The following is a 12,181-nucleotide window of genomic DNA, read 5'->3' on the forward strand; positions in this document are numbered from 1 at the left end:
AGCTCTCAGCCTTTCATCATAAGGTTTGTTTTCTTAGGCTTGTACCATGGGCTGAAGCAGTTTAGAGGATTATTCTTTTAGCGGGTGTACTGCGAAGCATGCTATTTCAGGGAGACAAATATCTCCTGGAGCAGCATGCCTCAGCCTGGTTGCAATCACCTGAGCTGTCATTTGGTACACAGACGGGAAAAAGTGCACCCCCTCAGAAAATAAAATTAAAACATGGTGATTACATAAGCTGGGTCTCTATAGCTACCCCATTACTACCCATCTACAGAAGGGCCAAGGAGAATCTGGTCTTAAATGATATGTTTAATTGACTTGGAACATGGACTGTCACCTCATAAATGATTTGAATTTTAAAAATAGTATCATAAGAAGAAACATACCTTGGAATTAAGGATAGCATACTTTGGCTTACACCCATACTCAGGTGCTGAGCTAAAATTTGATGGGATAATTGTTGTTGTATTTGTCTCCATTATGGGACAGAGTATTTGAAACTTCTTATAGATAACCTGGAATAGAATGGCAGTTACTTGTAAAAAGGTATTAAAATCAAACCAAATGATTAATCTTGGAAATGCTGTAGGGGCAATGTTAACCCAACCAAGACAACAAGTAGAACTTACCACGACAAGGAAAAAAATCATGCAACTTAGGGAAAATCCACTTGTATATCCAAGATAACCTACAAGAAATTCACAATAAATATAATCAAGAACTAGTTCACTTGTCAGATTTGTGTTTTTCTTTTATTTTTTTTTATAGCTTATTACTTCACACCATAGTTGAAGTTATTCCACATTATATATTTCATCCATTATATTCTGTGTTGAATTTATGGATCATATAAAAATGTGTATCTGTCATTTCACAAAGCTACTAGATTCAAGACAAATTAGAGCTTTTTTCCAATTTTTTTTGGCTCATGTTCATTTTCCTTCCCAGCCTTCTCTTGGATCACTTTTTAGTTTTTTTTATTTTTTAAAGGGATTTTCATAACAGATGCAATCTTAATAATAGGGGACTGCCCTCACAACAGATATGAAATCATGATGTGCATAAATATTAAAATTTACCATGGGATAGATTATCCAAAAGATTTCAATTTTAATTCCAGTGAAATTTCAGTGTCTCTATAGGCACTTTTTGAAGAAAAAAAAAAATCTCTGAGGTACCTGTCAGCAACTTTAGGAACCTAAATACCTTTGAAAATCTGGGCCTATGTATATAACAGTAATATAGCAGTAATATACATATCCATATATACATGTTACATATACATTAACCATTGATTAAAATTTTGAATTTTGACAGAAATTTAGATAAAATATTTGTCAATTACTTTGCAATTTGTTTAAATATTTTATAAGCACTATGTAATGTCAATTTACTTTATGCAACTAACATCTACTTGACCATAAAATTAGTAACCTATTCCTACAGTCAAGTACAAAAGATAACAACACATTATTTTGGATACGGTTCTATACTAAGTTCATTTGTTATGATAAATTTAATGTAGTTTGGCTTGTTCCAGGATGCCCAACACAGGGCTTATCCTTGGGGCATCATGATTCTCTGGATCATGACAGGGTGGCAGACTATTCCATTATGATGGAATTGCCAATGTTACCCTTACTAGAGCAATGGCTGGATACCTTCATTTTATAACATTGATAATACCTGTATTCTTACCTAAATTCTTAAGCAAACACAAGGGGAGGATTATACCAAATGTCACAGCTACAACAAGAACTCTCCCATCCAGGTACCATGCACTGTAAAATATTTCAAAGGTACAGTGAAATGTCCTCTTATACATCACCACTTTCTCTTTACACTGAATTAACCATTTTTAGTTCAGTAGTTATTCTTAGTTCAGTAATTACAGAATTATTTCTGACTCTGTTTATGCTGCATATTTAACTAGGTGCAAAGGCTAGGCAGCACCAATCCCTGAACTTCTCAGGACACTGGCTACATGTGGCATCAATTAAGTATTTTACTATGCATTTCTTAAAATGTGGCACTGTTTTGAATCAGAACTACAACAGATTTTCAGTCACTGAACAAAATGTTGGTGCCACTGGTAGAAGCTGTGGCAGGACTGGAAGGCTGAAACAATATCAGCAAGCATTAGACATAAGCCATCCTGCTAACACATGAAAATACTGCTTGATGGGGAGAGAGATAGGGAATGTCTGCAAAACAGTGGTTCAATCATGCTACTGAGGAAATAAGCCCTGCACAGCCACTCCCACTGTGAGTTTTATCAACCTTGGAACTGAGACAATAAGGATATCTGGCACTTGACTCAAGACCTGGGCTTCCAACAGGCTCAGGAACAGCAGCACAGGATGCACCCAGGGAGCCTAATGGCGATTGGGAAAGCTCAAAATGGGGGAATATTTCCTATAACATACTTGTGTACTGTCTAGTCTAACATTATACATCTCCAGGGAGAAGACTCTTTTTGCTAAATTACAGGTCATCATTGAACCTGGTACAAAGGACACATACTGATGGAAAGAAATGATACCCCACTTTGGTTTAAAAAGTTGGTAAATATCATCCATCAGTAGAAACAAGTGACACAAACCCAGGCTAGGTAACATCATCGTTTATTACTGTAGTAGTCTATATCATAGTAAATGATTTAAGGTGTTCAGAACTCCCAGAGATGCTGAGTACTTTCAACCCTTATTGATTTCAATAGGTGCCAAAGGTCTTCAGTGCCTCTAAGTCAGGGGTGGGCAATAATTTTGGGCAGACAGCCACTTACTGAGCTTTGGCAAGCCATCGAGCGCTGCATGACAGGCAGCCCAGGGCAGATTAATAATAATTTTCTAAATTTTTTAGGGGCCCCCAGGCCGGATTTTGCCCACCTCTGCTCTAAGTTCTGCTTGATATTTTGCAGGATCAGGTCCTAAGACAAGAATGTGGTATAAATCATTCTTCTGAAAAACCTAGTGTAAAAGAAGCAATTAGTCAAGGCTCATGACTGAATTTCTCTTTCTTTTTTCCCCATCTTCCTTCCTTTTTATAATCCCACAGAAGGATGAGGGATACCCAGTAATTAGTGCTTTTATAAACTCATCCTCTGACTTATCTACATGAGGTTTAAACTCTAAAGCCAAGAAGCAAAATAGAATTTAACTTACCAAAATGTTTCTTCTTCTCCCATTAGAAACTTTAAGGCAGAGGGCAGTTCAATTTTTACTATGAAAAGATAGCTGAGCATTGCTGCAAAAAACAGTTCGTGTTAGAAAACGAACAGCATCATATGGCATGAGCACACAGAAGGGTACTTGATCCCTTCATCTCATGCGAACCCTATGTATTTTGCAAGATGATTCAAGATATGGAATTCTTATGGATTCTAAAGTACTGAATCCGAGTCCTACCATCCAGGGTATCTACTACTCCCCCAGCTTGGTGTCATCTGAAAATTTGCTGAGGGCGAACTTTCCCATTTTCCAGATCATTGATGAAAATACTGAATAAAACCAGCCCTAGGATCAACCCCTGGAACACTCCATTTGATACTGGCTGCCAACTAGACATTGAGCAATTGACTATTTCCCCCTTAGCCCTGATCCAGCCAGTTTTCTATCTACCTTACAGTCCATTCATTCAACCCGAACCTCCTTAGCCTGCTTGCAGGACTGTTGTAGGAGACCATATCAAAAGCCTTGCTAAAGTCAAAGTATACCATGTCCACCAGTCTCTCCGCATCCACAAAGCCAGTCAGCTCATCATAGAAGGCAATCAGGTTGGTCAGGCATGACCTGGCCTTGGTGAAGCCAGGCCAACTGTTCCTAATCCCCTCTTTCTTCTCCAAGTGCTTAGAAATGGATTTCTTCAGGACCTGATCCATGATTTTTCCAGAGGCTGAAGTGAGGCTGACCAGTTTCTAGGTCCCCAGATCCTCCTCCTTTCCTTTCTTAAAGATGGACACTATATTTGCCCTTTTCCAAACATCTGTGACCTCTCCTGGTTGCCATGAGTTTTCAAAGATGATGGCCAGCAGCTCTGCAATTACACTGGCCAAATCCCTCAGCATCCTCGAATGCATCTCTTCTGGCCCCTAGGACCCATACACATCCAACTTTTCTAAACACCCCCATACCTATTGTTTTGCTACTGCTGGCTGCTCATCTCCTCCCCAAACTGCTGCAGTAGACTGGCAGTCGACCTTGCCTTTGAAGACCGAGGTGAAAAAGACATTGGGTGTGTCTACATATCGTGTTACGTTACTGGGCACAAACTGTGATGCCAGTGCTACGTCACCATAGTAACGAGCTACCTCACTATAGCATGTTGTTACACTGATGTAGCTCCTAAAAATAACTGTGCACCACCAGGATGGCACAGTAATGTTACTTCCTAAAATTCTTCCTAATATCTAACCTAAACTTATCTTGTTGCAACTTGAGACCATTGCAATCGTAAAGCAAGTACTAGAAGATGGCGCACTAACAACTGTGCTGTGGAGGGCATGTGTAGACGTGCCCATTGAGTACTACAGCCTTTTTTGCATCCTTTGTTACTAGGTTGCCTCCCCCATTTTAGTAAGGGACCCACACTTTCCCTGATCCTCCTCTTGTTGCTGACATTCTTGTAGAAATCCTTCCTATAACCCTTCATGTCCTTTGCTAGCTGCAACTCCAGTTGTGCTTTGGCCTTCCTGATTTCAACCCTGCATGCCCAAGAAATAGGTTTATATTCCTCCTTAGTTGTCTGTCCAAGTTTCCACTTCTTCTAAGCTTCCTTTCTGTGTTTTAGCTTATTGCAGAGTTCCCTGGTAAGCCAAGCTGATCTTCTGCCCATACTTGCTGTTCTTCCTACACATCAGGCTGATTTGTTCCTGAGCCCTTCATAAGGTTTCTTTAAAGTACAGCCAATTCTCCTGGACTCCTCTCCCTTTCAGAATGGCTTCTCAGGGGATCCTGCCTATGAGTTCCCTGAGTGAGTCAAAGTCTGCTTTTCTGAAGTCCAGAGTCCTTATTCTGCTGCTCTCCTTCCTTCCTCAGGATCCTGAACTCAATTGATTATTTTGTGGTTGCTGCTGCCCAAGTTGCTATCCACTACTACATTCCCCAGCAATTATTCCGTTTGTGAACAGCAGGTCAAGAATAGAATGGCCCCTAGCTGGCATCTCCAACAACTTCCTGGATTGCCTGTGCACTGCTATATTGCTCTTCCAGCAGGTAATCCCAAGTGGCCAGGAAGAGTATGCAGGCTGACAGGTTTGACCAGAAATTAATTTGAATAAGCCAGATTAATTTACAGATGTACACAGCACTGTCCCAGGAAAACGTGTTAGTACATTTTAACTTGCATACTTTGCAGTCACTTGAAGTGGGACAATGGATAGGTACCTCTGTAGGATCCCAGGAAAAAGGCCTTATCCTGGGAGAAATGCCACATCTTGCTTACATCCTGGGAGAATACAACATTGAAGGGCCACATAAAAGCCACATATATATCTCCATTCCTTAAGGTTTACTTTTGTGGGTTATAACCCTCCATTTACCTCCAATGTTCTGGAGAGAAGTGGATCCAAAAACAATAATTTTTCCTGGAATGCCAAAGACCTGCTCACCCAGCTTTTCATACACCATGCAACCTAGGTTAAAAGAAATGAAGGAGAAATTAAAAGCCAGTGATGACAAGGAACTATGACGTCAAAACTGTTAAGATTTCTCTTCAACTAACTGCTTATCTATGTTGTTATTCCTTCTGTTGACAAGCAAATGTGTCTGTTCTATAACAAATAGGCGTGAAGGATACTTATTTGAAAATATCCTCATCTTTTTAAACGTCACAGGAAGTGATTGGTAGCCATATGAGTTGAAGCTCATAATGGGGCTATTATCGCCATTTAATATAACAGTCCACCTACAGTCTTGTGACATTTACAGTACCGGCATTCTGATCTTAAGTTTTCTCCCTCAATAAGAATAATATAGAGCTGTAACTGAAGATAAAATGCAAAACAGCAGGGATCTGCACTCTGGCACACAAGTGAGAGAGCAATGCTTTAATTCCATTAACTGATTTATATGAATTCAGTGAGGCCAGAATGAATTAATAAATATTTATATTTCCTTAAGATCATATACTTACTTATGAATCCTCACTTTTTTATGCTTCCTATGAAAAAAAGGGAATATTGATAACTATAATTAAAACTTGTTTAAAGCCTGTCTAACTCAACAAGAAGTGAGTTAGACAGGCTATTCTGGTAAAATTTATCATTTTTCTCTTATAGCTGTGGTTTGGACTGATGCAAAAACCTTAGCACAATGAACATGGATTAGAATGCAGCAAGACCAGAAGAGAAATGTCGGATGTCAAACTCCAAGGATTGTCTCAAAAAGCTGCCATGCTGTTCAGACCTCTCACACCTCCGCTTAGCTGACATTTTCTCTTTGAAACTTGCAGGAACAAAACCCCAAATCTGTTTGAGTTTGAATTTAACTCAGCGCAGCCTAGAATCAAGGCTCAAGATTTTTTTAGGGTTGAAAGGCTACATATATGTATGCATCTAGTACACATCTACTTTGACTGCTGCAGCAATAGTAGCGATCTAGGATGTGAACATAGAACACATTTACACGAGTATGAGCTGCCTTTAGCCTACAGTAAATGGAGAGCATACACATCACATGCAGCCTAGATCATTCTACTGTGGTATAAAGATACTTCAGCATGAACTAGTCTGTCTGTTCTTAAACCTAGAGTAATTCACATCAGTGTACAAAATGTAAGTTACTCTGGTGTAGATGTGCTCTGTCTTGGAGGTTCAAATGTGTAAGCATTCTTATGCAGGGGTATTTTTTTTAATTCTGGGCCAACAGGTTATCTTAAAACAGATATTCTTGGCCTATGATCAATGAGGCACTTAACATTAGAATAATATGCGTGTGTGTATGTGCATGCATGCATGTGTGATAGACTGCATGCAAGGACTGCTCCTTCTTCCCTGTGTACAGTTTTACTCTGGATACAACAGCAACACCATTGTTCTAGTGATGCCATTTCATTTCCAGATAAGCCTCAGGATAAACATGAACTCATTGTGCTTTGAATTACAACCTACATATTCTAATGGATAACCCATGGCTTTCCTTCTACCTCATTATAGCTTGGGTAGGTTCAACTGCATCATTTTTCTGCTTTATAGCAATAGGCCAGGCTTTGCCCTCTGTCACTGGTATAAATCCTGAGTAACTATGGCTTAGAATCTGTCTATGTTTCTACAGTGTCATCAAACTGATGGGGGGGAAAGTGTTTTAAACTCTTCTGAACAATTTTTATTTTATGTTCTCTATAATCCTGCTACATTGATATACATCCTTTCAAGTTACCTGTTTCCTTTGCACATATCAACAGGAGATTTATTGAATAAATAGACAGCAATGTCACTGAAATCAAAAGCACCCTAAAAGAGAATGGAAAAATAAATGTTATAACAATTGAGATCTTTTGTCACTGCATTTCTTTTTAATCTATGGGATAATACTTTCATTTAGCCTAAGCCTCTTTTATATTCTTTTGCAAGTACAGAGTTCCTAAAGTGAATATAAATGTCATATATACTCTATATAATCCTTTATGCTATTATAGTACTAGAAAGGAGGTCTGTATAGATGAGAATCTGGGCCTTCACAACATACTTAACAGGCACAGAGTGTTTCCATACTCCACGAGTCTTGAATAAAACCAAAAGAAAAATGTCTTACCATGTAAGGAGTGATAGCAGTGGTGCGCTAGACAAGTAAGTGGGGGGAGGTGTTTAATGCTCTCTGAAAGCTGAATAAAGATTTCAGGAGGCATAAGGGCCAAAACCAAATGTCCTTTCTCAAGCCAAATTCTAGGTGAATTTGCTTTCTGCCTCTGAAGTGTAGCAAACAGTGGGAATGTAGCCATTTACCCCAGATGAAATGCTTAAAAAATGACCCTTGAAAAAAGAACCTATTGGAAATGCTTCATGTAACGTAGCATAGGCAATCCCTCCATTGATGGGTCAGAAGTTGCACATGCTTCTGCAGAGGAGAGCAGGCTGTAGGCCAGGAATTCTCGTTTTTCTTCCTTTGCTCTCTCATGTAATGCGTACACCCTCCAGAGTGCTATAGGTAATTGCTCAGTCCTCTTGCATTCTAGTGCTTTGCTCTACCCTGGGGCTCAAGGGGGAAAGACAGAGCCAACAAATACACTTTATGTGCTCAAAGGTCCTTGAGAACCTCTGGAGACTGGAGGTGAAGAGGCATGTTGGGATTCCTGCTTTCCAGTACCTTGGCTGGAGAGCTCTAACATTATTGCTTTCATGGACATTTTGAAGCACTTAGAGGAGATAGGTGGTGGGCTACAGATCTGCATGGTACTGAAGCACTCCGAACTGAATCAGGATTTAGAGTATTTCCAATGGAAGCCCGCCTGCACACTTTGGTTCCTGGTGTGCCACTGCCTCTGGGGACCAGGGGGGAGAACTGCACAAGTGGCTCTGCCCACTTTTGGACAGAATGCAGTGAGCTCTCAGCCTGAAAGCTGGCTTTAACAGGTGTAGTACTTTGCCTTGTATTAATATCACTGCTAGTCCTAGCCTCATACTAAGGTTTCATGCTATAGGTATACCTCATAGGTCCTCTCTGGGACTTATACTCCCATGGCTGCTCTCAAAAATATTGAAGTCCAAGGTTGTGAGAGGTACTGCAGGGAGACACCCCAGTAAGTTCATCTGCACATTTCTCAGTAGGCAACCATTGCCAAGTCTAGTGCCTGACCTTGCAATGAAAAGAGCTGAGACAGAAGCAATATGTTGCTACCTGCATTGGGATTACAGTTCCCTTCCTGATCTCGTTCCTGTGCTGTAGTGATGGGGTATCCATGATGTGGCCCCCCCGAGCTGACAGTGCTGACCTTCAGAAAGAGTCTAGAGTTAAGACAGGAATCAACACCAAGTTGACAAGTGCCGGACACTTGCCAGCACGTCCAGGAACAAGTCAGGCCTGTGGGTCAAGTGCAAAACTATTTGCTCAGTGCTCCATCTCTACTAGAACAGAGCATATTTCAGGCACTGCACATTGTTCTCTTTTGTATGTGGTTACTCCAAGACAGTTAATTTACTAGGGATGTAAATATTGGTTTAAAACATATTCATTTAACCTCCTCTAATTATATCTGCTTAAGGATTAACAGTTAACACAGCAGCTCCCACACAGCTGCTGCTGGGAGCTGCTCCTGGAGCCCTTTGACTAAGGGGAGGGGGCGAGGAGTCAATCCCAACCAGCCACATAACCCAGGTAAAGCCCTGAACTGGCAGGGAGAAAGCATTTGTGAAAGAACAGCTAATTGCTTAATTGATGAGTTACCATGAGGCTGCTGTTTTCCTGAGTACTAGGTGCCTTTGCTCCCCCCTCCAGCCTTCTGCTGGGACACTGCCTGGCTTTCCTTCCCCACTTCCTTGCCAGACTGCGCCCACCCCAAGCTAAAGGATAAAAGATAAGATAACCAAATATTACTGCATTTATCCATTAAATGATTGTTTAAACTTTCACACCCCTAATATCTACCTGGTTATTATGCAGTGTATGATTTAAATGTACCTTGCAGTACCACAAAAATAAGCCTAGAGTTAAACAGAAAGCTAGCTGCTATTTTATAGGGGTAGTTTAAACTGCCAAGACAGCTTTTCACAGAGAGGTAAAGGTAGGAAGAAAATAATATTCTTGCACTGTCCTTAGGCTAGAAATACTTCAGAGCTAAACTACACCTGTCTTTGCATAGATGGCACAGGGCCAGGGGGAAGAGTAGAAGAGTAAACTTTTTCTCAGGACCTACCGCAAAGCTGCACTGCTTGGAGGACAAGGAGGCAACAGAAGACAACTGCAAATAGCGTTGATCGTTCCTAAGAATTTGTCCACTGGGTCTGCACTGAGTATTGGCTAATGCCTTAGGGTACAGTAAGTACTGCTGCTAAACAGGCTCCCTCCAGAGAGAGTATGCTTGTTTGGGCACTAAGAAGGTACATGGGCATTACTGCCTGGCTTTTGCAGCCAGTCCTCCTCAACACTGAGTGGTTCTGGCTGTACAAGATTAATATTAAAACTGCTGTTTTTCAGATTCCAAGCTAGTAGTGTCTCTGCAGAGGTAAAAATAACAGTCCCAAACCAGCCAGGTAATCCTATGATCTGTTTTCCTTACCTCCCCTCAGGCGTCTCACAGGTCGCTATGAGAAACTGAGAAACCCAGTCTTTTCATTAAAAACATATGAAAAGCCTTTTTGTGCAAGGGCAGTGGTTTGGACAGATGAGTGCCAACAACATCCCAAGGAATGGAACAAAAATGTTAACGCCACCAACTCTCAAAACATTCAAAACAGAAGCAATGAAGTTTAGGCAATTCTCTAGACTCAAACTGTTCTCATACTCCACATTTTGCTGACTTTAAAAAGTGCTGGCATCCAAAAAAGCGATACACTTTCTCACAAATCCGGATTAAACATCTTGGGACAGGGAACGATATAGGATTATTAGGGCAGATTCCTAGTTGCCTTACCTGCCCGCCCCTGCCCCCATCATGCTGTCCATCCACAGTTGGGACCTCAACAAATCTTAGTAATTGGCCCACTGCAGTGCAGAGGCCAGCATTTTGTGACTGGAGGATATGTGGAGTTCATGTATTAACTGCATACTTGCCCCTCCTTCCCCCCTCCTCAGTGCTGCCATACAAATTATCTCAGCATTGTCTTTTTAACCTGGACAGAGCAAAGCTTGTTTCAATGGCAACTTCAGGGGCAGAGCTTCCTTAAAGGTGTCTGTGGGCTGGTCAACATATAGCCTTCTTCAGCCATGATGATTTCTTCCTTTCAGGCATGTATAAAAAGTCTTCCTTTAGCACAGCTTGTAGTTATTAGCCATATTAGATTGTCAACTCCTATGGGGGCTCTCATCTTATTTTATACCTGGAAAGCACCATACCTACCTATACCATTTAGTTACACAAATACTGTCACCATAATTATTTCCTGCTTTGTTTATTTTGCCTTTCATTTGCTAAGACTATTGAATCCCAATGCTGACCTTAGTTGGCTGCTGTAAATCAGGTATGATCCCAGCGAAGTCAAGCTGTTAAGCTGTTATGAAAGTGCTGAGGATGTAAATCTGCCCTGAGTGTTTAACTGTATAACTTTCCCTTTCCAGCTTTATTACATATGTATGGGGCATAGTATGTGGTTTTCCTGCATCACAATCTACCCAGTTCAAAGTAGGCTTGGAAATACTTTGGAATATTTTTACTTAAAAGCTGGAAATGCAATATGCATATCCCTGTATTCAAAATACAATGGTAACATTAATTTGTTCTTGCTTTTGATCGTCTGTGCTGTAAATCTAGAAAGTAATACATATATTTGTTGTATGTGATTTGTATATATGTTCATCAACAGTGAGGAAAAAAAAAAGAGTTGGATGCCCTGGTGGATTGGGGTTAACATTGCATGAAACACTGCATGAAACAGGAACATTTTGAACAATTCCATTTTTTGGCACAGAGCTCCAGATGCCACATTAATATTTTGTAGCTACAAGCCTGGTTTGGAGGCTCTATCCATGCTAACTTGCTTCTTATTCACCAGCTTGCCATGAACTACTTCACCTTTAGTTTTAAAAGATTTGTCTGCACCAATGTTAACAGAACTGAAACCATTAACCAGCCAGCAACAAGTGTGACTAGAAAAATTAGTATCCACCCTTAAATGTGGGCAATTAATTAGGTGAAAAATAGTTCTGTTCTTTATAGTTTAAAAAGTGTAGCTAACATTTATCTTAGCCAAATACTTCATACAACATTCCACAGCTCTATACAGTACTTGGGGCAAGACTGGTCCAGCAAAGACCACTAAAAGCTTCTCTGGGTTTTTTTGTATCATTGGTATGACCTATTTAGATGACAAAATTGCCTTTTTAGTTCCTTTACAGCAATATAAGCAGAAACACACTTTTCAATTCTCCAAGAAAATGTATACTTACTAGAAACGTAAGCAGCTTCTTAGTATAGCTAATGATTTCAATACCATTGTAAGTGTTGATGAATGGCCCAGAAAAGGTTGTTCTAGTTTACTAAGAACTGAAACAGGAAGAAGAAACCTAGAGAGGCCTCAATTAGAATA

At 40.3% G+C, this 12,181-nt stretch overlaps 1 protein-coding gene across 3 annotated transcripts in view; it reads right to left on the reverse strand.

Annotated features, from left to right (window-relative positions):
* The window catches only part of SLC38A1 (solute carrier family 38 member 1), a 51,760-nt gene that overhangs the window by 18,440 nt on the left and 21,139 nt on the right, over positions 1 to 12,181 (reverse strand). For all 3 annotated transcript variants that reach the window (XM_090042395.1, XM_090042396.1, XM_090042398.1), the window contains exons 5-10: positions 7,380 to 7,453; positions 5,543 to 5,635; positions 3,168 to 3,249; positions 1,702 to 1,784; positions 633 to 691; positions 390 to 518 (exon numbers count right to left, since the gene is read on the reverse strand). In XM_090042395.1, the coding sequence (XP_089898521.1) occupies positions 390 to 518; positions 633 to 691; positions 1,702 to 1,784; positions 3,168 to 3,249; positions 5,543 to 5,635; positions 7,380 to 7,453 (520 nt within the window). The remainder of the gene's footprint in view (positions 1 to 389; positions 519 to 632; positions 692 to 1,701; positions 1,785 to 3,167; positions 3,250 to 5,542; positions 5,636 to 7,379; positions 7,454 to 12,181) is intronic.

The sequence above is a fragment of the Crocodylus siamensis genome, chromosome 4 (assembly GCF_052110815.1).
Source record: "Crocodylus siamensis isolate JL-2025a chromosome 4, ASM5211081v1, whole genome shotgun sequence".
NCBI lineage: Eukaryota > Metazoa > Chordata > Crocodylia > Crocodylidae > Crocodylus > Crocodylus siamensis.